The sequence below is a fragment of the Aaosphaeria arxii genome (genome assembly GCF_010015735.1).
Source record: "Aaosphaeria arxii CBS 175.79 unplaced genomic scaffold BU24scaffold_1, whole genome shotgun sequence".
In the NCBI taxonomy this organism is placed as follows: domain Eukaryota; kingdom Fungi; phylum Ascomycota; class Dothideomycetes; order Pleosporales; genus Aaosphaeria; species Aaosphaeria arxii.
In genome coordinates, this window is record NW_022983474.1 from 2,506,263 (window position 1) to 2,532,276 (window position 26,014).

At 49.3% G+C, this 26,014-nt stretch overlaps 10 protein-coding genes across 10 annotated transcripts; 3 read left to right on the forward strand and 7 right to left on the reverse strand.

Moving 5' to 3' along the window:
- Window positions 1–673: 673 nt before the first annotated feature.
- BU24DRAFT_416902 (uncharacterized protein) lies at window positions 674–1,315 on the reverse strand. Its single transcript, XM_033526574.1, has 2 exons — window positions 873–1,315; window positions 674–803 (listed from the first exon to the last, which is right to left on the reverse strand). Exons 1-2 carry the CDS (start codon window positions 1,211–1,213, stop codon window positions 776–778), a joined length of 369 nt encoding a protein of 122 aa, XP_033389584.1. The 5' UTR covers window positions 1,214–1,315; the 3' UTR covers window positions 674–775.
- Window positions 1,316–5,694: 4,379 nt separating this feature from the next.
- On the reverse strand, window positions 5,695–8,549 carry BU24DRAFT_487702 (uncharacterized protein). The gene is made up of 2 exons (XM_033533479.1): window positions 8,081–8,549; window positions 5,695–7,650 (listed from the first exon to the last, which is right to left on the reverse strand). Exons 1-2 carry the CDS (start codon window positions 8,334–8,336, stop codon window positions 6,086–6,088), a joined length of 1,821 nt encoding a protein of 606 aa, XP_033389585.1. The 5' UTR covers window positions 8,337–8,549; the 3' UTR covers window positions 5,695–6,085.
- Window positions 8,550–9,084: 535 nt separating this feature from the next.
- Window positions 9,085–10,670, reverse strand: BU24DRAFT_17795 (uncharacterized protein). Its single transcript, XM_033521583.1, has 3 exons — window positions 10,312–10,670; window positions 10,137–10,256; window positions 9,085–10,043 (listed from the first exon to the last, which is right to left on the reverse strand). Exons 1-3 carry the CDS (start codon window positions 10,380–10,382, stop codon window positions 9,374–9,376), a joined length of 861 nt encoding a protein of 286 aa, XP_033389586.1. The 5' UTR covers window positions 10,383–10,670; the 3' UTR covers window positions 9,085–9,373.
- A 70-nt stretch (window positions 10,671–10,740) lies between these two features.
- On the forward strand, window positions 10,741–11,903 carry BU24DRAFT_416906 (uncharacterized protein). Its single transcript, XM_033526575.1, has 2 exons — window positions 10,741–11,455; window positions 11,511–11,903. Exons 1-2 carry the CDS (start codon window positions 10,933–10,935, stop codon window positions 11,603–11,605), a joined length of 618 nt encoding a protein of 205 aa, XP_033389587.1. The 5' UTR covers window positions 10,741–10,932; the 3' UTR covers window positions 11,606–11,903.
- Window positions 11,778–14,587, reverse strand: BU24DRAFT_17793 (cysteine proteinase). The gene is made up of 4 exons (XM_033521581.1): window positions 14,108–14,587; window positions 13,942–14,052; window positions 13,709–13,891; window positions 11,778–13,652 (listed from the first exon to the last, which is right to left on the reverse strand). The coding sequence occupies exons 1-4, from the start codon at window positions 14,503–14,505 to the stop codon at window positions 12,038–12,040; spliced, it is 2,307 nt and encodes a 768-aa protein (XP_033389588.1). The 5' UTR covers window positions 14,506–14,587; the 3' UTR covers window positions 11,778–12,037.
- A 1,008-nt stretch (window positions 14,588–15,595) lies between these two features.
- BU24DRAFT_17791 (uncharacterized protein) lies at window positions 15,596–16,577 on the reverse strand. The gene is made up of 4 exons (XM_033521579.1): window positions 16,346–16,577; window positions 16,041–16,246; window positions 15,905–15,986; window positions 15,596–15,846 (listed from the first exon to the last, which is right to left on the reverse strand). Exons 1-4 carry the CDS (start codon window positions 16,415–16,417, stop codon window positions 15,811–15,813), a joined length of 396 nt encoding a protein of 131 aa, XP_033389589.1. The 5' UTR covers window positions 16,418–16,577; the 3' UTR covers window positions 15,596–15,810.
- A 186-nt stretch (window positions 16,578–16,763) lies between these two features.
- BU24DRAFT_416907 (IF4E-domain-containing protein) lies at window positions 16,764–18,688 on the reverse strand. Its single transcript, XM_033526576.1, has 3 exons — window positions 18,250–18,688; window positions 17,342–18,184; window positions 16,764–17,292 (listed from the first exon to the last, which is right to left on the reverse strand). The coding sequence occupies exons 1-3, from the start codon at window positions 18,285–18,287 to the stop codon at window positions 17,115–17,117; spliced, it is 1,059 nt and encodes a 352-aa protein (XP_033389590.1). The 5' UTR covers window positions 18,288–18,688; the 3' UTR covers window positions 16,764–17,114.
- Window positions 18,689–20,114: 1,426 nt separating this feature from the next.
- On the forward strand, window positions 20,115–21,553 carry BU24DRAFT_416912 (uncharacterized protein). Its single transcript, XM_033526577.1, has 3 exons — window positions 20,115–20,455; window positions 20,511–21,186; window positions 21,237–21,553. Exons 1-3 carry the CDS (start codon window positions 20,398–20,400, stop codon window positions 21,304–21,306), a joined length of 804 nt encoding a protein of 267 aa, XP_033389591.1. The 5' UTR covers window positions 20,115–20,397; the 3' UTR covers window positions 21,307–21,553.
- Window positions 21,554–21,860: 307 nt separating this feature from the next.
- On the forward strand, window positions 21,861–23,961 carry BU24DRAFT_361859 (uncharacterized protein). Its single transcript, XM_033524160.1, has 2 exons — window positions 21,861–22,981; window positions 23,034–23,961. Exons 1-2 carry the CDS (start codon window positions 21,955–21,957, stop codon window positions 23,759–23,761), a joined length of 1,755 nt encoding a protein of 584 aa, XP_033389592.1. The 5' UTR covers window positions 21,861–21,954; the 3' UTR covers window positions 23,762–23,961.
- On the reverse strand, window positions 23,958–25,884 carry BU24DRAFT_446312 (uncharacterized protein). The gene is made up of 2 exons (XM_033530758.1): window positions 25,680–25,884; window positions 23,958–25,472 (listed from the first exon to the last, which is right to left on the reverse strand). Exon 2 carries the CDS (start codon window positions 25,447–25,449, stop codon window positions 24,097–24,099), a length of 1,353 nt encoding a protein of 450 aa, XP_033389593.1. The 5' UTR covers window positions 25,450–25,472; window positions 25,680–25,884; the 3' UTR covers window positions 23,958–24,096.
- Window positions 25,885–26,014: the final 130 nt, after the last annotated feature.

The window sequence follows — 26,014 nt, forward strand, 5'->3', positions numbered from 1 at the left end:
CATCACACAGATACAACTCAAAGTTAATCTACCCAAGTTATTGAACCGCGGAAGTCTGAGGGTGCGATTTAATGGTACAATTCAGGTTACTTTGCGTTCGTCACTTTATATGTTCGACCCCTTTATGCTATGGACATTGTGGTGTAGCAGGATAGATGAGGCTATTCGGGGATCACGTGTATGGTATGGGGAAAGGCACCAGGTAGGGCATAGATAGATCGATCAGGGCTGCCGAGAGAGATCGAGGCATCATCCACCTACCTCCAGAGGCTTATCGACAGAGTCAATATCTACTTTCCCTACCCATTCACTGATTGCGGGTCGTGCTTGTAATCCGCCCTACTACAGAGGCGTCTATATGCGACAACATATATAGTCTTTATAGTCTTTGCTTTAATGGTGTATTTGAACGACAGTCATCTCCCTCTAAGTCTAAGCAACGCACGGTCATAGTCATCGTAGATTTTGTTCTAGTGGTTAACACTAACAGCACGGCTCCCTCTTACGTTTCGATCTCAAGCTATAGTCACCCCTTTTCCAAGGGCAGGTCATCGATCTGCTTCCTATGTTGTCAAAGTGATATCACGCAGAAGCAAATAAAAGACGGTTTGCGATTAGAATGTCAATTGGTAAAGACTGTACTAGGCTATAGAGCCACCTTCAACTTCCCACCCATTCATCCATCCATCCACCCGTCCACCTATCCAACCACCCACCCATCTCCTCACGGGAGCTTCATCCTAGTCTTAGGATTCCTGATAGCTCAGTTGCTTGCTTAGCAGGCGCCACCGTTGGGGTCGGACCTAGATTCGCACAGAACGCATTAGCAACCACATCATTGTTATCAAAAGACAGTGAATTCGAATCCATACCTGAAGAACCATCCGGCGACAGTGCTCTCTCCACCGTTGGAGCAGCCATTGATCTCGTTCTTTAGGCGGAGCCTGCAGTCGCCGTCGTTGAGGGACAAGGTCCCGGCGCCGGTCCATCGAACCCAGAACTCGCCCTTCTTGGAGCCCGAGAGCTGGCGGCAGGCGTACTTGGTCTGGCCGCCCTGGAAAGATCCGCTGACGCCCCCGCCGTTGCAGATCTGGTCGACGACAGAGTTGGCGACTCCCTGGTCTCCGCCCCAGGAGTCTCCGCCGCTGTAGCAGCCGGCCTGGACGGTGGCGATGATGGGAGCCATGACGGCGAGGAAAGTGGTGAACTGCATGGTTGCTGAGGGGGTTGGGGAGGTTTTTGTCTTTGGGAAAAGATTGGAGTAGACGGTTGTGAGGATTGGAATTAGATAGTTGAAGACCGAAGGCGCTGCAGGCTGGTGAGGTGAGGATCGAAAAGACAGAGATCCAGAGCTCCTTTTATATTTCTTCCTCGTCGTCGAGACCAAGACGGTTCTCCCTTGTTCCATCACCAGCATCACCGCCATTCTCATCATGAGATGTTCCCTGACATCTTCCTCGCGCGAGAGTAGGCTGATCAGAATCAAAGGAACTGATGCCTAGACCGAAATCGTGAGCTTCATTCTGCATCCTGCAATGTGAGGTCTTGTCGCCCATGCATCAATGCCATCCTGGAGCTGATGAAGGATGAAGATGTTGACGAATGCTTTCTTGCGTACAGTGTTCTTGCTGGTTGGCAATATCTGGCACTCTATGAAAATCGCACCCAGAAGGGCCGGAGGATGCAATATCCTGCCTCCAGCCATCTTGGCCTCGTCAGACGGCGTCTATCCAATCCATGGAGAGCTCTGTTGTGGAGTATGAAGTCGAGGTCGGATTTCGAGGACACTGGCCGGTTATCGTGAATATAGTCGGACAAGGAGACCTTGGACGTCGGATATGAGCACGGAGCCAGATCGGACGAGATGAAAGACCGCATTACAAGGGGAGGTGTCAGCCTTGACGTAAAGATTTTAACTGGCATGACCAGGCGGTTGGAGGATAGGTTACTACATAGTGCAAGATCCTAGGCTATAACACAGATCTGGGGTTGCCCCGCGATATGCCCACGTGAATTAATGGTCCCCTATTCTTGAGGTACGTAAATGTCTTACCGTTGACTCTTGGGTTTGAGGCCTGAGCTCTGTCAATGGAATTGGTTGGGCTAGAGGCAACAACAGGCAGCTATGTCAGTTTCATCAATCATGCATTCAAAAGCTCTGCGCAGTATCTCATCATCGAGGTCATTTTAAAGAAACACACACGCGGACATAGGTACGATTTCCTATGGAATGGTCTAAGGAATGGCCAAATGGAAGACATTACGGTTGCCAAGCAATGTCAAAAATGGACAGGCACAGAACGTGACCCTGCAGAAACGAAAGCTCGCCAGGTTATGGATGTGAGCTCAGCCTTGCCTATTACATACAATTTTACAGATGATCATGAACGAGGTCACGTTGTTTTTCATTATTCCCTTTCGTCACCGTGCCCATACTGGTAGGTACTCAAAAAATCCAATAGGCTAAATAGCCAATGACCCTGAAACAAAACCTTGGCTATTGAAATATTTTTGGGGGCGAGAACCTGTCTCATAACAAGCATGGTAACGTGGAGTACAGTGACTATAGTCATCTTCAAATGCGTTGTCAAACCTTCCGCTCTAGGCAATGGATTAGTAGCTCCAAGAAGCAAATGGCTGTCTTTCACTTCCAATTCGAACAATGTTTGTATGACTGTAAGCTACACGTTCTATTAAGCTCGACGCGGGCGGATGCGGTGTGAACCTTACTTCTCCTCTCCTCCCCTTGTTTCTCGTGCGAATGCAAGTGTTGCCCTGCCTAGGCTTCCGTTCCGATCTTTCCATTCAATGTCCTGCGAGGTCATTGTTCACCGGGCGGTGAGATGGAGAATTAGACCGGCATGCAACCGTAGGAATTGCTTGACTATAGAGAGAAGAAGTTTCTCTCAGCTTTTGAAAATCTTTCTGCGTTGGTACGGGGCGTAACTAATATACATACACTGCCCGGTTGATATTGCACGGAGGATCCGGCCCAATGAGACGGATGGTGCGTGCAATATCGTGAGATGTTGGATTGGAAGTACTACAGCTCTTCTGACTTGTCACGTTGAACACACAGACTATCGTTGAATGGGGTTCACGTTGCGAAGGGTGGTCGCTCAATGGTCTAATACAGGCGTGGCAATTCCAACCGCCGGTCGCATATGATGAACAGCTGACACGGGAGCGAATGCGGAGATGTAATTCAATAGAACAATGCAGTTGGCTATGCAGAATCAGTTGCGAGATTCCTAAAGTGAAGGACACTAGGCAACAAGAATCTGAAAAGCTGCATTGATATTTGATTCCTTCGGTCTATCAATATCGTTTCCTGTGGACCTAGTAGGCGATTGGATTCGCTCACCGAAAGACCAATCTTTGAAGTTCTACCAAATCATTTCAGCCAGTGACTCAGAAATAAAGCAATCAACTTCTGAGACCATATCGTCGTATGCCCCTCCGCCTTCAACTTCCCTTCATCTCCTATGCTGACAGGTCTCAAGCCACAATTTCACCTCGAAACAGTGTCACTATGCAACTAATCAATTTTTCCAAGTCTCTAATGACTGTTCTGCCGTGACTTCGAGTGATGGAATGCATGAACGAGTACAGTCTTCCAAAGACTTGCTGCTTGGTTGTCAAAATCTAGAACGGCTAGAATATCAAAGGTCAAGGACCAAAAGGTTACGCTATCCCTTACATGTTATGATATATCGGTTCTCTACGAGTGGTTCTATCTCTTCAACTGCGTTCTCCGCTCCTTCGGTGAAAAGAAAGTGTAGGTGGCTCAAAGACATAGAAACAGTGACCTCTTTTTAAACCTGTAGCCTAGATTGTAGCTCCATCAACATCTAGACCGTTGTAATTGCCACTGTTTCTACTGTCGGCTTTGCTAGTATCAATCATAGAACCCCGTTAAGCCTAGGCTGTGAATTTTTCTCTTCCTCTTGAGTACACAATGTTATGTTACAATGGTTGGCTGAACTTTCGTTCTGTTCCTACATCACCAGCACTATCAGTATCTTCCAAAGAGCGGTGAAATCCTCCCACCTGGGAAGGAGAGATGACTCTGGCTTTGTGTGATATTCTACTGTAGAACGGAGTCTGGTGTTGGCTCCCAACTATGCCTTGGTGGATAACCGACCACGTGAAAGCAACCCAACTGGAATTGAGTGTGATTCTGCAAAAGTCAGACTAGAAAATGCTTTTGAAACGTAGAACATAACAACCAAGCTCATGTTCTACTACCGTAGGGTAGACATAGTCTGCTAATAGCCATACTCGAAGGGCGGGATGTAGACATGCTTACATGGGCTAGCAGCATCATGTACCCGCACGCGATATTGACACAATTGCGAACAACCTCATCATTGCGACCATTGCGAAGAACCAAACTTTGGGGGCTTTTAGTAATTTTGTATTGCTCTAAATTTGATGTTACGATACGTTTAAGAAAACACGTATATGAAATTCAGCAAAATGAAGATCAATGGAGTTTTTTCCTACTCTGAGAACCATGTTTAAGACACTTGAAAAAGGTAACCCTACGTCCGAAGAACATCAGTGGATGGTTATAGCGTTCGTCTTAGACAGAACAAAATTGAATATTATGGCTCCATAAATGCAAGTGTACATGTACAAGAAGCATTAAAACCATTATATTATAGTAGGAAAGTCGAACATCTTCACGTCGCACATCATCAGTACTTAGGTACGTGTACATATACATCCTCAAACACTAGTAACTACTAATTATCCTATGATGTGAGCATTTCAGCCACCAAAACGCTCCATCCTACATATTTCTCCTCTCTCCAACTGGAGTCTTCAATCAAATACACTATTCCCATCTTTTCCAATCATTCGGAAACACTTCAATAGAACCTAAAACCCACGCCTCTTCCGGGCCGCACACCCAAATGCCAACATCCGAGACCACTATCCCATCACGAACTGTCGGACATCACAACCATTACCATTGGCCTCTTGCAGAAACATTCGTAAATACCTCAGTAACCAAACAATCCACTCCATAAAAAAGTGACAGAAAGAACCATCTCTTCAAAAAATCAAATAGAAACCCTCCCCCTACATGTGAAAAAAAAAACCCAACTGAAGATCCTCAATCGTCCTCTTCCTCATCCTCTCCAACCACCCACCCATCCCTCACCCAATCAAACAGCCCCCCCTCTCCCCACCACCCAACCCACCTTCCTTTCCCACTGCCAATAGTCTCCTCCGCCAAGAGTAACGACAAGGAAGATTCTTCTCTTATCAGATCATCAGATTAGATTAGCATCTGCCCAACACCAGTAATTACTCGCGCTCCGACATCGCCGAATGATCTCCACCCACTCACGATGCTCGCCTTCTTGCTCGTGGAAGACGGAACGGTGTGAGGGATAATGGCGTGATGACCCAGACAGGCCGGGGGAGTTTTTTGGTGCCTGCTAAAAAATGGCTACGTATTTATTGGATAATGGCAATTAATGATTGCAGTCCTTTTTCGCTTGGACCCTGAGGCGGAAAAGAAACAAGGTCATGAATCATTGATCGCACGGTCACGAGGCGGAAACGGTCCCCTTTGACTAATAGATACAGCATGCTGGACGGGATTGGGAGGAAAATTCAGATGTGAACTAATTGTTTGAACAAAATTGCCTTATCTGGCGATGTTTTTCTCTGTATTCTTCTCTATGATAGACTACGTGAGTCCATGGCCGGACAATGTTGGCTGGCATGAAGCGTTAAGCACTCATCGCATATTGCATAACTACGTTGTCGTGTAAAATTAAAAAAAAAAAGAGCCCCAAATCACCTCTAGGCTTGTGGTTTTTTTATTATTCACACCCACAAGACATAAGAATTCATAACTCCATGATTAATGAAAATGCCGCCCATTGTTCTAGCGTCTTCGTTGCTGCAGATTTTGCAGCCTCCGAAGCTACGCAACATGCATGCTACACGCAAGAATGAAATGCGATATGCTATGTTGAACAAAAGATAAGCCCAAGGCAGATAAGAAAGCCAGGCCTGACGACAACATGCATTGTAAAATATTAGGTATCAAGAAATGACCCTTCTACTACCGCGAAGAATCGTCCATGGTTCTCACTCTTGGTGAACTGCTGGCCCTCTGATGATCTTGGGCGAGCCGCACAATACTGGCATGTTGACCATCTTCGATTCGTGGACGAATTGGTCCAATGGTCTGCTGCAGTGTTGCAATGACACCGGCCGTATCAAGCTCCAGGGCACTGTATTTCCTGCTAGGATCAATGGCGGGTAGAGTGTCTCTGCGCATCGAAGGTGAGTGAGGATGAAGGCCACTCCAGTCGGTATCCTCGCGATCGGTTGGAACACGCCCATCCAGTAGCCTATAGGCGTCACTGCAACCAATGGAGCTGCGACCATCCTCGGGGCCAGGGTCGATGCGTGGTTCCATTGGGCTGATTCCACTGCTCACGCTCGCGGTGCGTGATTTGGGCTTTGGCGATGGCGATGACCCGGCTGGTCTGTGTTCACTTCTCAACTGGGATATTCTCTGACACCAAGCACGTTGTTTAGGATCTCGCATGCAGTCATCGCAAGTACCGGGTCCGGTTGTGGAATGGGAGTTTGTCGTTTGGGTAGGCGCCGATTGTTCAGCTTTGGTTGGCTGCAAAGACTGGTCCAAGCAGAGACAATTCGAATCGTCGGTACAGAAGCCACACCTGTCGTGAGATGCCGTAGCAGTTCCGGGATCCGTGATGAACGGAATAGACAAGGTCTTGTCGTCACGAACAGTCTTGGGCTTGGAGAACTGGGCTGTGAAATCAATCTCACGTTCGGCAAAATTAACGACATTGGCCTGGTGGTTATGATTCACAGAGTGCGAGTGGTTCCTGTGGGAGGCACGAGCGAGAGGCACGGAGTCCAGAGCAGAAGTCGAAGTCGAATATCTCGTCAACTCGTCCATGCAAGCGCACTCGCCTGCAGTAGCGTTGCAGTTCGAGCAGCCCAAGTCTGATGCTCGCGGCGTGTGATCGTGCGAAGCGCTCGTGAGAGGTGTAAATGGGCCTAGAGAGTCCCGTGAAGGAGAACTGTGACTGGAAGCATTCAAGGCGTTGTGGAAGCCTTGAACCGACTGATCGGCCCAGCCCATACCCACGGCAGAATCGTCTCTTGAAGTGAGCTGCTTGATGGTCTCATCCCGTTCGAATGTTTTGGCCCTCCATTGATCGCGCTCTCTAGTCATATCCTTGATCAGCGACTCTGACCGCCTTGCTTCGTTCCGTAGCCTGTCCAATTCTCTCTGCATTTGCTTGACATGGGTTTGCATGCGGGTCAGCTCGGCTTCTTTGAGATTCATCTCTTGCTGGTGCTGCAAATTTGCGGTTTCGGCTGCAGATTGGATCTCGGTAAGTTTCGCAGCTTTGCGCGCTCGGAAGGCCCTTTGCGATTCCCGGTTTTGGGCCTTTCGTTTCGAAGCCGGTTCGTCGGTCGCAGGCTTGCGACCGGGCTTCGGTCGAGGTGGAACTACATAGCTACCGCTTGCTGGACCGCCTCCCAGAGGAGACGGTGCTGGCAGGTCGGTGGTGGGTGAGGAAGCCGTGGCAATCTTGGGAGTAACTCTCGCCGGACCGGCGGGAGCTGGTGCAGGGTTTAGGACTAGGGGAGGTTAGGAACCGTGTAACCAAGTCGGAAGCGTGACGCAATATTTCTTTTGGCAGGGCGACAGGGGCGGTGGTAGTGGAAATGGGGACAAAGAGAAGGGAATGTAGTAGGAGAAAAAGAGGAAGAAGCAGTGGTTCGAGAGGTGTGGTTGAGATCAGCTATCTAGTACCGGTAACGGTGGACGGGCGGATAGCTGGCGGGGGCCCAAGGAAAAAACCTTGCCTCGGGGGGCGGTAGGCCTGAGCATGATCTCGGGTGACGATGGAACAAGACGATATGAAGAGAAAGGAAAGAATTGGAATGTAAGGACTAGAGAAGCAGAAGGGATTGCGCGTGACAGGAATCTTAAAAAAGATTTGGTGTTTTATGCGAATAATAATCGATCGATTGATCGATTGATTGATTAACTGATTGATAAACATACCTCTAGAGCTGGCGGGGCGGGAGGCTATGTCGGACGCAGGCGACAAGGGAGACGGGGCATGCACGGGGTGGTGTTGCTTCGCATTACCGCCGCTGTGGACGAAAGGTTTAGGAGATGCACATGCTGATGCAGTTGGAGAAGAAGCAGAAGAAGTGGAGTGAGAACGCGATTGAGGATGAGGAGAAGGACGATGTTGTTGTTGAAGTGGAATTGGAGAAGGACGAGCGACGATGGAGGGGCCAATGTCCTCAGACATGGTGAGCGACCTGCGACGGCAGGTGCGACTGCTCTGTGGAGGAAGTTACGCTGAGCGTGAACTGTGATTGGTCGTATCTGATGGTTGTTGGTGGTTGCGTGTATGTGTGTGTGGTTGTGGTGGTGGGAGAGATGTTATCAGATCTTTGAGAAGGGGAAAAAGCAATCAGATCGAGTTTGCCTGCAATTGCAAGGGGAATTAACGAGTAAAAAGTGATGAAAAGTTGAGTGTCAAGAGGAAAGGGCGGGTGCAGAATATTATCAGATCCGACACATGCCGATGATCGGGCCAAACGCGGGCTAAAGGTACGCGCGCTAGCCCATACGGATAAACTTATGTCCATTAATTCTCGTTCTTCATACCAACCTAGTGTGCGACCCACTACCGACTCATACAGATGATTCATTCCCATAAATAGGTAATTATAAGAAACTAATTTTCTCAATTGTTTGACTATGCCATTGATTGCCATTTTCTTCGCCATGATGTTGGATTTTGAATACTTGTTATATTGATCATCAATTGCCTCGAATTGCACCGTAGTATCAGCTACAGAACATGAATGGAATCAACATAGCTTCTTACCATCTTATCTATTACGCACAATACATACTGGCCGAGTCTGATGAACGCGTTGTCATGCCTGATTTACCCATGTGGAGTAGTTGGTGGAGTCATGTCAAGAGGTCTTTATAAAGCATTGTCCCCCTAGGTATTCGAACCACCACAAGTCAGTCGATTGTCAACAAATGCAAAGTGAGTACATCTAATTGCTTGTTCCTTTATTCAAAGTAAATAATTATGCCAAATATTACCTATTTCATATCGTCTTGGAAAATTGCTTTCAAAATGCCTCGCTCGCATCGCGTTGCATACATGTTTTCGTTTGCGCCGATCGCTATGGAAATCCCACCTCCATCCATTCATTCATCCACCCATCCAACCAGGCAATCCTTAGTTGATCAAACGCCAACACCAAAATGCTCGAAAATCATCAAGAAAATGACAAACGTGCCCCGTCACTCTTTAACATCAACTCAGTACGTCGCCTTTTCGCCCAGAGCCACCGGATTACCGTAGCTGTCGATTTCCGGCGTATACCCAGTCTCGCCAGCAACCTTACTGTTCATCTCGTAGCGGTCCGCAATCTTGCTCATGTCCTCTTCCGGACCGTCACCCCACATCCAGAATTGCAGCCCCAGACCCAGATCGCAGAGTGCCTGGAAGCAACCGCAGATCTTGAACGCGAGGGGCACTTCTCCGGCGCTGGACGCGAAGAAGAACCACATCTTGAACGTGTCACCGATGATCCAGTTGACGCACACGCTGAAGCGGAAGCCCTTGCAGCCTCTGCGGCGGTAGTTGGCGAGGAGCTGCGGCCACGGGAGCGTGGCCTCGATTGCGAGCGCGATGTATCCGAGAAGGTTGGTATACGGGATGAAGATGCCGGTCGAGCTGAACATAACGTGTAGGACCAACAACACGACGCTGAAGTAGGCTATGAAGCCCCAGTAAGGCTTTGTCGACCGCCACTGCCAGAAGCTATACGGTCGAGGCTTCGGCTGCGCCGCGTGCGCGAACGGATGCGTTTGGAACGGCGGACGGTGCGTGAGTGCGACATGGAGGAGTAGGAGATGGACACCGATCATCAAAACCGCTTGCACTAATAACGATGTGCTGAAACGAGCTCCGAACCAGTAATAAACCCTTTAAAGTGTGAACGTAAGCACATGTCCTTTTCAGATCGAGCTCTCGCGGAGAGCAGCATATGGCGTCTTGGGAACTGCAGGGAATACACACTTCAATATACTGGCCACCAACATGATCAGCGGGATATCCAGCGAGAAACCCGACGAACTCCTCGTCCTGTGTATCGAGTAGATTTGGTCGGCATAGCTGGTTATGGGACTTGTCGCTATGCTGTCGCGTGCGCGTTAGTCGAAGGCTCAGGAGCGCACAGCGAAGCGGACCTTACAAGATTGGAGCGAGGTGAGTAACGATCGAGTTAATGAAACTCATGTCGAGGTTTTGAAGAACCTCGAGCATGCCCGCGGCGGTTATTGTTGTCGGGGTTATAAGAGGCCGTGGAGTGCGCGGAGGGCGCGGAAGTCCAGGATTGGCGGGATGCGGCGTAGAACAGAACGACAACGACGGTCTCAGGGCTATTTAACGACAGATCTTTGATTCCCAATCTTCCGCTCAGATTCCAGTGCAACAGAAGTGAACAAGACACAGCTAAATGTTGTGATGGCGCTGGAAGAAAGGGGAGAGACGGAGAGCGAATTCTCCCTTCCAAGTTTCCCTGCCGATCATAGAAAAGGTTAAGATTACCGTGCATTAGCCCCCGGTTAGCGCCATCTGTAAGGCTGATCCCCCGATGACGCCTGCCCCTCCATCCTCGTTGCCTGGCTACCGGTTAACTATCAGGTTTGATTACCTATTCAGCGTTCAACAGATTTTCTTCTCGTAGATAGTTTTTATTCTCCGACTGTTCACTTCTTTAAGCGCTTACTGTCACTTGTTCAACAAGCATCGTCTAGAAATCAAGCATCGCGGAGTCCATTTTTCGATTCACAGCCTTGTCTGTATCATTAAGATGCCGTCGCACACAGCCTTCTTCTACGGGACCTTGATGGCTCCGCCTATTCTCCATCGTGTAATATGGGGTTCGGCCAGAAATGTCTCAGATGTTCAGAAAGCTCAACTGCACGTCCGCCCTGCAATTCTCCACGGATTCCAGCGTCGGAAGGTCAGGTACGCAGACTATCCTGCCATAATACCAGCAGATAAATCAACCACAGTTCGTGGAACACTGGTTTCTGGTCTTACAGATGGAGATATCTGGCGCCTGGACATATTTGAGGGCACGGACTACAAGAGAGAGAAGGTCAAAGTCAGAGTCCTAGCGCAAGGAGGAAAGGGAAACGAGGGCATGGGCGACCTTTCGCAACGAGAGGAGGATAATGTTGAGGGTGACGAGATCGAAGCAGAAGTTTACGTATGGATTTCCGGTGAAGAGCCTCTTGAGTCGCAGGAATGGGACTTTGCCGAGTTCGTCAAAGAGAAGATGAGTCGATGGGCTGGAGTTTCTGCTGCTGCAGCAGACCAAGGCTTTCAAGGTGAGTGGTTCTGTCATTGCGTGGATACACATTTGATACTAATACGTTACCATAGATGTTGACGATGCTGTAGCTGCATCGCAGGAGGACCCGACTGGCGGAAGAGGTGCTAATGGTGACATCACTCGAGCGCTGGAGGAAAGCCGGTAGACGGACGAAGATGGGTCACATAGTGCCGTCTAGACGTAGCCTGCTTTCCAATAGAGCACAGAGTCACTCAAATGAGAGCAAGCATAGAATGAAGATATAGATATTTTTATTCTTTAGGGAGTCATGTACTAAGTGCTCTCGCTATTCATGCGAGCAGTTATGAGTATTTGCTCGCTTGCGATATGTACGCATTTTCATAATAAGATGATCAGAATTGGTATATCCCTCATGATTGTGAAACAAAGATTTCGACAAATCAGGTTATCGATGTTGAATAAGACGCCACGGCTATGCATGTAGAGATGATGCCAGTGGCAAGAAAAGTAGATCGTTGCCATCGCTTTGAGGGGTAATTGGCCGCCGATGCTTCATGATGTTACTGCCTGATAGATCACCTTGCCAATCGGGTACAGGACTATTGGGCTCTAGTTTCTATGCTTGTGGCTCGGGGGTCTCTTCAATAACTTCACTCCGGTTGGATACATCGTCGACATGTCGAGATGCACGGTCAGAGCGTTGAGTATCTCTATCGGAGTCCCTTACTACATGAAGCTTCTTGGTATTGCCCGTCCTCTCAAGTAGCATTTTAGTACGGTGAGTTTTGGTGATATGTATTGGCTCTGGGTGGGGTGGAGATGAAGTTCGCGAATGTTTGGTTTTGGAGGATGTAGGGTCTGCTCTGAGAGGAGCGGGCTTCCTGTGAGAACGGGGCGAAGGTTCAGTTTGCACCTCTTGAGAATCGTCGATTGGTATAGGGTCCAGCGAGCTTCCACGAATCAGAACGGAATGCTCATGAACGGGGGGATCAGTCGGGTTCACAACAGTGGTACTGCTTGGCGGGGGCAGAACCTGCTCCGAAAGCTGTTCCCGAAGAGGCTTTGGTGATGAGATCGGTGTTATAGAGGGTGAGGCGTGCTGTGAAGGAGAACGTGTTTCGGACGCAGCCATAGGTGCAGTGCCGACAGTTTTGTCTTTGGCCGAAGGAAGGTGAGTTTTCGTTTCTTCACCCATCAAATTCACATCCTGTCTAGCACTAGAGTTATGGTTCGGCACGGGAATAACCACCTGAGGACTGTGTCTTCTTGGCGGGTCGTCGATGGATTGCTCTGTTGTAGGCAATACGTCGTCTGCTTTTGCTGGTACAGATGGGTCTGTAGAGTCATCTGTGATAGAAGGGCCGGTAACTGGATTGCTCTTTTCAGGTGCCGTTGCCTGATTCGGCTTTTTCTTCTTCTTCTTGACTTGTGTAAGACCCTGTTCTCCCCCCATATTAAGAAGGATATCACGCATCGCGTCGCGGATTTTGACTGCTGACATTTCCGGCCAGTCAATTTCTGGATCCATCTCGCGTGATAATGCGCGGCTAACAAATCTACGAGGGTTCTCGAAGAATCGTTGGACATATCCAAGAAGGTAGACTCCACAGTCGGTGAAGTTTTGCTGCATTGGTATGTGATTGTCTCGGACGTAGAACACATTCTGCTCAATACGTGCCTCTGTCTCACGTTTTGCAAGGCCCTCCTGGAATATGTACTCCTTTAGAGCTCGACCAGTCTTTGGATGTGAATTTCCCAGCGAGTCCAGTATCATGATGATAGGCTCGTCTGGAGGAAATTTCTTTGGCAAGACTGCCCTTTTCTTGTGACGTCGCTTGCCTGAGGGCGACGCTGGGGTGTTGCCAATGATCCCCTTTGAAATTGCCTTCTCTTTTGGTGATTGGTCTGTAATGGCAAGCTCCTTCAGACGTCCGGTCTCCTCTAGAGATGACTCTCTTGTGTTCGGAACGAGGGGGGTGGCCAAGCCTTTCTCAGCGACGGAAGGCGCTTCCATCAAGGTGTCTTTCTCTTTCCTATCTACTGGCTTGTCAGAGCTAGGCTCAGTAATGCCGTCAATGATGTGTGCATCATCTTCGTGTGACGGATCAGCATTCTTTGAGGTATTTTCAGCGGCATCTATTAGAGACGGAATGTTGTCTCTCGCAGAGTCCGGGATCGATTTCCGAAAGATATTGGAGGCATTGCAGATAATTGCGAGATACCAGTGCATACTATAAGGGTCAGTTCACTTCATGTCCTTTACAGATAGGATCTCGTAAGGGCTTACTCTTCACAGATCGGTACTACGATAAAATCATATGAGAAGAGATCTTCTTTGGCCCATCTTTTAACTCCTTCGTAGTTTATCTCCCCCTTTCGTCCAGGAGGCGATCGAACAAGGGTTGTAAAAAAGTGTGAATTGAAGTAGTATACGGTATTCTGTGGAACCTTAGCCTGATCGTAGAGGTAGCTGTAATCATCAGTCTCAATTCGTATCGATAGGGCCGTAGTTTTACGTACATTAGATAAAAGTCAACGAGTTCATCGTTCAGCATTTCATCCTCATCGAGTTTGGCAAGGTCTTCGAAATTTACAAGAGCACGATGGCGGCCGGTGCCGTACTGCAAAGGCCTGTGCGAAAATTAGCATACCCTTCCAACGCGTTCCGATAATGATTGTGCTCTACCTATGCCACCGTGGTCCTAAGCCTGCATCGATGGAGAACTTGAACACTGCTTTCGGAGAATCTTTAAGGGTCTCAGGATCTAGGTCGATGAAGCCACTCGTGGCCCTCGTCGAACGCACGGAACGCCGGATTGGAGAGAGATCATGACCCTGCTCGATCGTGTCGTTCTTTTGTGTTGGAGCCTTCGTTTGTCGTTCTTGCGGTATTTCCCCACTATGTGCTTTCCGATAATTGACAAGCCAAGATCGCGGTGAAGGGGGATTGTCGTTTTTTGTAGCTTGCTTTTGCTGGTCTTCGTGTCGCTGCTGTTGGTGACGATTGATTTGGTCCATTTCTGGATCCTCCACCATATCATCAGACAGCTTCCGCTTTTTGCGTTCCCGAGGCTTGTTGAACATCGACTTCAAAGATTGCCTAGGTTTTTGTTAGTTAAGAGATGATGAATGATTGTAGAAGGTTGTAAGCATACTGATCAATTACGTTTATCGACCTTGGTAAAGACGAAACTACATGTTCGGTGCAAAACTGTTGGTAATGGGAAGTTTTAGTAAATTCGATGTCGAACCAAGGCTGGTCGTCATGTGCAGGTTGAGCACCCATAAGCCGTATCTTCGAAACGCCATCAGCAACGGCTCTAACGATCTTGTTGAGGTCTATTGCGGAGACCTTGGAAAGGGGCTGGGAAACCAGTCTGACAATCTCGAAGCTTTTCGGATCGAGTGTGCATCGAAGGTAAAGGTCAGGGCCATGTTCAGCAAAATCATATGATCTGGCGTAATTTAGTTCCCAAGCTTGGTGCTTTTCGGACTTGGACCTTTTTCGCGGGTCGACTTTTGCCCGTGGTACGTCCTTCGAATGAGGTTTACTAGGGCTGTAGGCAGTTGGCTCTACTATCGCCAGCTCGTCACTGTCTCCATCGATAGCACGGGCATTGAATGCGGATGAAGTATGACGGGTAGTTCCCGATACTGTGTTGGCCGATGCCAGACTGTATGCCTTTGTGCCATCGCTTTGACTAGTGGGGTAGGTGCCGCGGTCTTTAGCTCCGTCTGCAAAATAATGAGATCTAGTTCTTGGAACTTCGGAGTGAAGCTCATCCTCATCTGAAATGTTGTCTCTTCCAGTTGCAGGCATGAGATAATCCGGGTTGTTATATTTGAACAGTATGCCGTCATCAAGAGGCAACCCTGTTTCGGTGATATCACGTGTAGGTCGAGGAAACTCCGAGTCGAGGCCTTGATATGAAGTCCTAGATTGATCAAATGCCGCGGCATCGTTTTTGAGTTTCGATCTCCGGCGTACTGATTGCCTGATCAAGGCGTCAACATCGCTGAATTCATTCGAAGGTGGCTTCAAAGGCTTTAGAGCGTGAGTTCTATCCTGGAGTATTGAGCTGGTCGTTGTCGACGAATCATTGGCCGGGCGGGGAATGGCTTTGATGCCCTCCTCAGCCTCTCGATCATCCTCGACGTCAACCAAATCACAGGCCTCTTGTGTAGCAGATAAATATTTCCTCCACTTGTGTGCTGACGAGCTATTGGTACGACTTTCAGGCTTCGTTATAGGCGTTGTTCGGGAATTGTCAGGTGAAATATGAAGATGTGTATCTTGAAAGCTTGTAAATCCGCGTCCGAAGCCACCGTTGCTCTTTGATCCGTAAGTGTGAAGTGGTTTATTATGTCTCGCATGGTCATGTTTGTGAGTCATGGTATCAACAGGCTTGAGGGCTGAACTTGCGCCTGGCTACACCTTGTCAGTCGAGCTTGAGAGACTGGTTTTGAGGATACTTGTGCATACCTTGGTTGCTTTCGCCCGACTAAAGGGCGAGCTGTTGCCCCAAGACTCAGGACTGGGTACTGGGACAGCGTCACTAGGTAGACTGGTCGTCATATCAGTTGTAATGAAAATGCCCTCCGGAGATAACCCCACTCACGCGTAATCTCCACATAACCTCCTCTCGTCTTCGCTGATTCGGGGCCTCTTTTTGTGGTTCAGGGCCGTGTTTGACTCCACCGAGACAGATCGCTTCTGACCAGTCATTGGTGAGGGTGGTGAATAAGAGCGCTTTCGGTGCGACGTATACGGAGCTTCGTAGATATGTGATGTTCGATCACTCGCTCGAGATCCATGACCTTGACCCTGCATACCGATATCGAGTTAGTGATGTAGTTTAAAAGGGAAGCAAAGTGAGTGAGTGAAAGAGAAATCCCTTGAGTACACAAACAGAAGTTCACTTACCGTTTGCTTTGCCTCGTGGCTTGCAGCTCCCTCATCGCGAAAGTTCGCTTTACGGTCGAAGAAGTTCGACATGGACGCGCTAGTGGTGTAGACGTTCCTTGGGTAGAAAGAACGTCCACATCAGCAAGCTGAAATATTGCAAGCATGTACGAAGCAAGAGACTCATGTTTGAGCGGCGGTAAAGGTAAGAGTGAAGCTTGACGCCATCCGTTCAGTTGTTGGAAAGTCGGGCCCGTGCGTAGTTATCGATCTCAGTCTCGGAGAGCGGAGGTGAGTGGGTGAGTGGGATGGAAGGATGCCAAGCCAGATGGACGTCTCCATATGACAACCAATCATTTACAAAGTCTCTGAATTATCCTTTCTTGATGAAAGTTAAAAAGAAAGCCACTATTTTTGATTGGTCGTGTGAGAACATGATTTCATCAGTAATGGTACAACGCGAGGTGATGCCCCGACTCTCTCATTTTCACGTTTAGAGCATAATCTACTTGGAGGCCGCCTTCCCATGCCTAACCAATTGTCGTAGCGTCAATTGCGGACATTCCAACCCGATCGTAGATGTTTAGAATACATGGTGATTGGAATTGAAAGAATAAGACGCTCTTTGCCGTAGAGCCCGAGCTGTCCGTAGAGCCCATCCATAAACCCAATGCTGAAGAACGACAAAACGCTAACCGATCCCGGTAATTGTGAAACCCTACAACCCGTGCATGCTGAACAAATGTTAGAGAGAAAGTGGTGGTACGAGACGCGCAAGTAGCGAGTGCCCCTATTTCTCGCGTGGCGCATCGTCGTTGGTCGCGTTTCGCCGTTTGTCCTGGCCGTGCTGGTTGGATTTATCCTGGCGCGCTTGGTCGATGGCTGACCTTTGAGCAATGCTCTCGTCGTGGCTACGCCAAGTAATGACGGTGCCGTCGGGAAGGTTGAGGACACGCTTGACGGTTTCGCTATGAAGGAGTCAGAGAAGCCAAAGCATCTAGCTGATTGGCCACTTACCGGATCTTGATGTTTCGCCCTCCATCGTTCTTCGTCCAGATACTGAAAACATCTTCTCCACTACGCACACTAAGCACAAAACCACAAACTTCTTCAGCGGCCTCGGCGAATTGATCTCCGATGAGGGCCATCAAGAGTTCCTCCCAGTAGCGATCGGCTACGCCCTTTTTCAGGCGCATGATCCACTTGCCACCTCTTCTATTCTCTTCATCCTCCCAGACCGGCCGGATGCCTTCCTTGAAGAAATGATAGTCCGACACCGTCGGAAGCAAGGATGGGCGATTGAGGTGAACGAAAACCTTCCAGAACTGTTGCGCCGTGCTCATTCGGCACAGTGGTTTCGTGGATTTCTCGTAGTCGGAATTCTTGGGCGTGGGAGGGCGGTACCAGATCACCCAGGTGTATTTCAACGGCCAGGGTGTGGTAGGGTCAAGCGGTCCGGACGACACAGGAGCAGCCTCTTCCGAGGCGGTCGTCGAAAGTGACTCTTTGCGAGCACTTTGTGATACTATCCTGCCGCCTGGCTTCTCCTTCTTCTCGCCAGGCGTAGTTGGGGGATTCCCGGAAGTAGCTGCCGTCTTGAAGTCGAAAGCGGTTCCCGGAGTCTTTGGGGTCTTGCTGGCAGACCCGAACGAGGCGAATGCCCCGGATCCAAGACCAAAAGCTGACGAGCCTGCCGTCGTTGGGGAAGCGAGTGCGGTCCCAGCTAGAGGGGTGATGGCGTTGAAAGGGTTTTTGCCGCCATGCGACGAGTCTCCGCCAGCGCGGCGCGAAGCAGAGAAGGTGCGAGTCGAGGTATCTGGTCTATCGCCGTGGGACATGGACAAGGAGAGCTTGCTGGTGCTGTAGCGTTTTGTCAGTCTTCAGATCCGGGGGAGGGTAGATGAAGGAACATGGGCGAGGATTACTTTGAGCGGCGTGTCCATAAGTTCTCCTTGCTATCCATTGGCGATTCGCAAACGAGAAAATATGGCAGAAATTAGATCTAGAAGCGATAGATAGGTAGCGAGGGCTTGGTAAGGCAAAAGAGTGAACAAGCAGTCGGTTGTGGGTGGTGGAAGAGGTGGAGGAATATGCGGGCCAACGGGCGGAGGGTTTGCGCGGGACGAGAGGTGAAGAGTGGACGTTGGAGAGGGCGGGTATGTATGCGGAGGTATAGTTGTCTGAATGTATGCAAAGTGGAGGCGAGGATTGATTGAGTGCTTTTTTTGGGAGGGTATAAAGGGTATTGCGGAATGTGGGAGTGTTACGGAGTAGTTTTAGTAGAGAGAAGATTGGATAATGGAGTAAGTGTGTGGTGTAGTGTCGTAGTGCAGAGTAGAAGCAGAAGCAGAAGCAGCCGTGTAGAGAATGAAAGGTGGGAGGAGGTGATGTTAGACTGTGCAAGGTCTTGTCTTAATCCATTTCCGGTTTAGCCCCAGTTCTGAGCGAGGTCAGAGAAAAGTTAAGGGCAGGAAGCGACAGACGCGCGCCAAGAGATTTCGCCCTTTTTAACCTTCTTCTTCCTCCAACGTCCATCGTTTCTTCTTCTTTTTCTTTTCCACAACAACGGCCTTCAACTCAAATCATCGTCAGCCCGACTTCTCTTCTACTCGGCTGACGACTCCGATATAGGCCCAGACGAAGCCATGTCTCTCATAAAACAATTGCGCGAAGGGCCGCCTCTGCGGCTTCCATGATAACGTGATCACCTGCGAGAAGACACATTCTTTGTCCTGCAACCAAGATTTGGCTTGCTTGATCTAGTCATTGAATTCCATCGTGTGTCCATGTCTACCAATACCCAAACGTAGAGGTAGGTTTTGTTTCCTCTTGATTTCTTATACTACGATAGACACTACTCGTACGATTCACGTCGAGTGGTTTCCTTGGTTCCACAGGATGACAGTTTTTCTACTTCTGGTAGTCTGAACCTTAGCCAGGCAATTTACACTTGTCGCATCATTAATGCGGTGCCTTGGTTAAGTATGAAGCTCTTAGGCAAAGTCTGACAACACCTAATGAACACAATGATGGTACATTTGCGGGATTCGTGGCTTCATTGCTAATTGCCCCCCTAGAGGTTCCTACAGAGACATCATCGCACGATGTACCTAGGTAGGTATGTCTCTACCTAGTACGGCATCGGTTTAGTTGCGAGTACTCCCCAGAGGAGACGTTTGTAGCAATCTTTTGCGACCTACCTCACACGATACGTTGGATCAAGGTCTCATGTGGAACAGAAGCATTGCCTTTCAGAACCACCGTACAACAGTAGTGACGGTGCAGCACATGCATTTCGATTTGGGTGCACTCAACCAAAGGCCATCCTCGCGTGAAACCTGTACCCTCCAGCGATGAGGAGAGACAATCACGAGTACGAGTGAGATGCAATAGCAGTTGGTCAGCCCTGAAACCTCTGACGACGGATATTTCATGTATACCTGTACCGTAACCCCGGCTGGCTAATAAGGTTCACTCACCCACCAATAGAGATGAAGCCCTCATTTAAACTCCATGGCTTGCGTTAACCTAAGTAAATATGATGTGCATGACGGGATTTAACAACGAAATGTACGAGATGCATAAAGGCAGATCATGACAATCAAGCTCCACGGCGTGAGGCGAGCGTATGAGTTAAAGCCGAGTTGTTCTGTAGACAGTATTGCAGTTAAAAGTTTCAGTACGGAGTAGCTATTGCTATATATGCCAATTCCGGTCCTCAGCGAGTTGGGCGGTTGTCGCGCAAATCTACGTCATCTGTGCACTCCATGCCACCTCAAGCAGCTCACCCCTCTCATCGCCTGTCACATCAACCTTCAACTTACAATACACTCCTCATCGACCTCTCCATCTCTATTTTCAATCTCTCTCCACCCACCAAGTCACCAGATAAGAGTGATTTGATCTTCGCAAATTCGACAAGGCATCACACCGTGCGTCGCTGTCGCAAACACACACCATCACCCCACTTTCCGCTGGCATTTCACGTGCCGGGCAGCCACCCGAATTTCTCAAATACCTACAAGTAGATATCGTGTCCAAGGACTCTCAACCACAACCAGTACACTGCAATCATGACCCAACACTCTCCACATTTGCATTCCCCCTCGCAGCACCCCGAGCGCCCTCGAGGTTTGTTCAAACACGCTCCATGATCAACGTTTCTATGCTAATATCGCCATTCTAGGCATCCTCAAAAACAACAGCTCCTATCGCTCAAACTCAGCGACATCGCCAACCACCGAAGCGCCCATAAATGCACAAACAGACTCAGTAGAGCGCCCTCATTTCGGTCGCGAGATGTCAGAGAAGGAGATTGTTTTGGAGAATACACTAAAGAATGCTGGACCAGCTCACCGTCGTTCCTCCTCAAACGCTCGCGGGCCGGGCTCTCGCCGCCAGTCAGGAACCAGTGTGCATGCCGATGAAAACAGCCCACGGCTGAAGTGGGATGAAGCCAATCTCTATCTCACCGAACAGCAGCGGGACAGCACTATGAAGATCACCGAGCCGAAGACTCCCTATGCAAAGCAGTATGATCCTGCCGAAGATGAGGAAGAGATCGAAATGTTGAATGCGGAGGAGCTCAAGGTCGACGAACTTGATGACAAGCCGAGATCTCGCAAACCAAAGATCGAGGATATTCCCGACTTCGACCTGGGAGAGCCAGAGCTGGTAGCACGCAATGCCCAGACTCCCGAAAGCGAGAAACGAGTCATCGTCGAGCCCGATGCAGACGAAGAGCCCGGGCACCACGGCGAAGAGTTACTTAACATGACAGCCGAAGAGCGCGAGAAGCACCGACAATTCGAGCAGATGAGAAAGAAACATTACGAGATGAAGGACGTTAGGTCCTTACTCGGGTAAGATAAATCCTTTGCTGCACATGCACCTGGCTAACCAGAATCTGCAGACATCCTGAAGACCTCGACGAAGACGAGGAAGAGCCACCCGTGCCGTCTCGTCTTACGAACGGCCAGTAAGCTGGTGCCAACGAACGTTCGTGGATGATGTGACTTGCACACTCCTCTACACGAGTCCTAATGATCATCATTTAACCCGTGACTTTCTGCTGTCCCAAATCTGAATATCTCATCTGCCCCCTCCACTAAGCCTGTCGGCTCAAACAAAGCCATGCGAGCTGTTTAATTTCCAAAGTTTTCAATACCCTCCAGCTAGTCGTAGTCCATCTCTAGCGATTACCTTCTTCCGAGTCGACATTCAGCGCTGCATGTTTTGTTGTGCGTATTGGGGGTTTAGGGAGGAGACAGTAGCTCACAGAATATAACAACATATTACAGAAGCACTACGTCTAGCCATACTTGTGACTTATTTCGTAAATATATCATGATGCATCAGCCCGATTAACATATCACATGCAATATGAGTTAACTACCGAGAAGCTGTCCTGTTATTGGTGGTGTTGATGATCTGCCTGTTATGACCTAGGGGCGTCTCCGCGGTATTGTGGCGGGGCCGCGCAACGACTGGGGCTTGTTTAGAGAGCTTGCGTTGCGTTATCGCCTCATCCTTCTCATCTGAACATCATCATAAACATCCGGCTCATTCTCCTCCTCCTTCTACCCCAAACTTCCACGCCTTGATCATATACCCTATTACAAGGTGTCAACATGACCAAAAATCATCCCAGCCTTCGTAAGACCGTCTCGAACGCGGATCTCTACTCCGATCCCTCGCCGCCAGCACGTCATGTCAATCTATCTCGCGCCTTTACTACCTCGCAGCGCTCGAGAGTGAACCCATTCCTCCACAGTCGTCCCGCTACACAGTCATCCTCATCTCGCCATAGCATTGCAGCGCCGTTCAGCAACCTCATCGATTTCGACGATGACTTTGGCTCTCCCATGGAGCCCCAGACTTACCAGACACCGCCACCCGTACCCCCGAAGGTGAAGATGGAGTCGAGCACTCTTCCCGAGATTCCAGAATTCGGGCAGCGGATAGAAGAGAAAAAGGAGCGCAAGCCCGAGGACTATACCAAGCCTTATACGGACTTCATGACGGCCAACCCGACTGTATTCCACGCCGTTGATGCTGTCGCTCAGGATCTAGCGAAGAACGGGTACAAGAAGCTCGACGAGCGTGATGAATGGAAATTAGAGCAGGGCGGGAAATACTTTGTCGAACGTAACGGATCTTCCGTAATTGCATTTGCAGTTGGCGAGGGCTACGTTGCTGGCAACGGCGCCGCGATAATTGCTGGTCATATCGATGCGCTCACCGCTAGGCTTAAGCCTATTCCCAAGCTACGAACGAAGGCAGGATTCGTACAATTGGGCGTCGCACCGTACTCCGGAGGCCTCAATAACACGTGGTGGGACCGAGACTTGGGTGTTGGTGGCAGGGTCCTGGTTAAAGAGGGCAACAAGGTTGTTACGAAATTGGTTAAGCTGGACTGGCCAATTGCGAGGATTCCTACTATTGCACCACATTTCGGAGCTGTTGCAAATGGCCCATTCAATAAAGAGACGGAAATGGTTCCAATCATTGGTCTGGACAACAGCGATATCACAGGACAGGCAAAGCCCGAAGACGAGAACTGGAAGCCTAGTCTCCTTGGTGGACCGGGAGCGTTCGCAGCAACGCAACCAGAAAGACTTGTCAAGGCCATCAGCAAGGAGCTCAGTATCACTGATTGTATGTTACCCTTCGATACCTCATGCAATAGATTGCTAACCTCTGCTACTAGACTCCAGCATTGTCAACTGGGAACTGGAGTTATTCGACTTCCAGCCAGCCACCACCGGCGGTCTAGACAGGGAGTTCATTTTCGCAGGTCGCATCGACGACAAGCTCTGCTCCTGGGCCGCCATCGAAGCCCTCCTCAACACCAGCACCGCTGGGTCTTCTCAAATCAAAGTCGTCGCCCTCTTCGACGACGAAGAGGTTGGCTCCCTCCTCCGCCAAGGTGCCCGCGGCAACTTCCTCCCCTCAGTCATCGAACGCATAGTCGATGGCTTCTCCGACAAGAACATCCGCAGCCTCGTTAGCCGAACCTACGCAAACTCCTTCCTCGTTTCCTCGGACGTCTGCCACGCCGTGAACCCCAACTTCCTCGGCCAGTACCTCGAGAACCACGCCCCGAGACTGAACGTCGGACCCGCCATCACATTCGACTCGAGCGCGCACATGACCACCGACTCCGTCTCCGCCTCCATTCTCACCCAGTGCGTCGACGGCAACAAGGGCGGCGCCAAGCTCCAGGCTTTCCAGATCAGAAACGACAGCAGGTCTGGCGGCACCGTTGGCCCCATGCTGTCTGCCGCCACCGGCATCCGCGCCATCGACGCCGGCATCCCTCAGTTGAGCATGCATTCTATCAGAGCCACGACCGGCTCTTTGGACCCCGGGTTGGGCGTCTTCACATTCCAGGCGTTTTTGGACAACTTTGAGCGCGTGGACGCTTTGTACAAGTAGAGCCTGACTCTTAAGTATATGTCAGCCTGTGTAACTTAGTTAAAGGTTATTCGATATGTAGCGTTTCCGTAGCAACATTTTGTTTCCATTCATGTCAGGAAGAGAAATATATCAGTAGATAGAAATATCACACAAATCAAGTGTCCATCAAGAAAGCAAAAGAGTATATGAAATGAATTGGTATGTGTGTCACTGTGGACGATGTCTCGTTTTTCATTTCAAACTTTATATATGGAGCGCACGCGCATGGTCGAGGCTGCTGAAATCTCGAACTGTATCAATCAAACCACTATCGAGGTTTCTAGAGACATTATCCGCAAACACAACATCTATTCCTAATTTCTGTTGCGGTTTGGCGTCCATCTTTTGATCATGAACTCTCGGATCTTGTACTGTGATAACACAGACCCGATATCAACATCGCCACCAGCTTTTAGATCCCACGGTGGGGGAACGTCGACATAGACGAGCATGAGCGTCTTGAAAACCTGAGTCTGGACACGGTTGACACGGTGTAGCCACCACCAATCTCTGTGTTCTTTCTTTCGGCATTCGGCCAGCCTGTCCTCCGTTTCCGACCAATACGAATTCGTGTATGACGGAATGATCATGATACTGAATTCAGCATGTGCAAAAGCTGGGCCTCGATTATAGAGGAGGAAATCGACAGCAAATTTGATACCAGAACGCACGACCCAGCCAAGCGAGCGGAAGTGGTGATACACTGCATATCTCATGACGAAGTCATTGTCCGGGGCAATGGGTACGGAAATGGCGTTGTCCGCCAGAGGGTCGCTTGTGTAGGAGCAACAATGTCGGAACAGGGCAGACGATGACTCCAGAGGTGTATCGCTGTGAAAGACTTTCAATGCACCAAGAGCGTATGTCAAGAAGAAGGCTTCCTCCAAGGTGAGTTGTAGGTGCTCTTGGTCCTCAATGCTGGCTAGTTCCTCTTCTAGTTTGCGGACGGCTTCGAGGCTTTCCTCCTTTGACCCAGGATTCTCGGAAACGTCGTGATCTCCTGGCTGTGCCCCGCTGTTATCTAGAGGAACTACGGCGGCGGCATCGGCATTTTGAGAAGCTTCGCTTGCAACGATGCTAGCCAGATTTTCCTCGTTGACAATCTTCCCTTCGCGTCGCAGTTGCTCTTCCCTCGCTTGGGCTTGCTCTTTGGCTCTTTGTAATTTGAATTGACGTCGATCCTCTCGCACTTTCCTCGTCCTTTCCTCGCTCGTTTGCGAGGCTTCTAGTCCACGTTTCCTTTTTTCCTGATCCAACCATCGAGGCTCACTACGACTAAGAGATCCAGCTCCAAAGAAGCCTCGTTCCCACAAGGCTTTTATTGATTCGGCATCCGTCACATGAACAGACTGGGTTTCAGGGGAGAAGTAGGATAGGTGCACTTTTTCATTGGAACTCGGAGGTCGGATTGAATGAGATATTAAAGCTATGGCAATTCTGACTACCGAAAGCGGGTTGTGTGGGATGAAAGCCGGTAGAGGATACACCTCAAGGGGAAGAGGTTTTGAGTGGATGGTATTATAATCTGGTCTCTTGAAGCGCTGAGGCTTTGGTCGAGGTTTGTTTTCGTTCTTCTGCTCCTCTTTGTTCACTCCATTTTGCCCTAATACCTCAGTGGTCGCAAGGGCGTTTTCTGATGCAGGCTGGGCCTGAACGTCCGTAGCCATGTTAAAAGTCAATTACACTAGAACTGAACAATTAGCACAAAGTACGATAGTAATATGAGCTAACAAGAGTAATGGTTGGATAAGTTGATCAGATACCGTTGTAGTCTAAAATTTCGATGCAGCATCGAACACAGAGCAGAGCCAACTGAATGACTGGAGCTCTGTGCACTCTGGCTCGATATTGTATCATCATAACAACAATTGAAGTAGAAGAAGAAAATACAACTTACCAATTAAATAGGGAAGCCGAGTAGACGCTCGCGAGCCTACAGTACATTCACGCGAACATTTGGGTCGGTGAGTGAAGAAACGTGCAATGCTTGGACCACGCGAAAGAAAGTTTTAAAGGCACGCCAAGGCTCACGCCAATTGGTCAGCACCACACATGACCACGCGATGCCCGAAAACGCGCCCCAGACATTGACGACAATCGAAAGGCATTTTGGTAGACCGTGCTGGATGTTGAATTGTTATAATCACAAAGAAGCAAGCGAAAAAACTAAAAGGATAATCCAGTGATTGGACAATGTCTATTCTCCATTGTGAACCACGAAGATGACGTAAT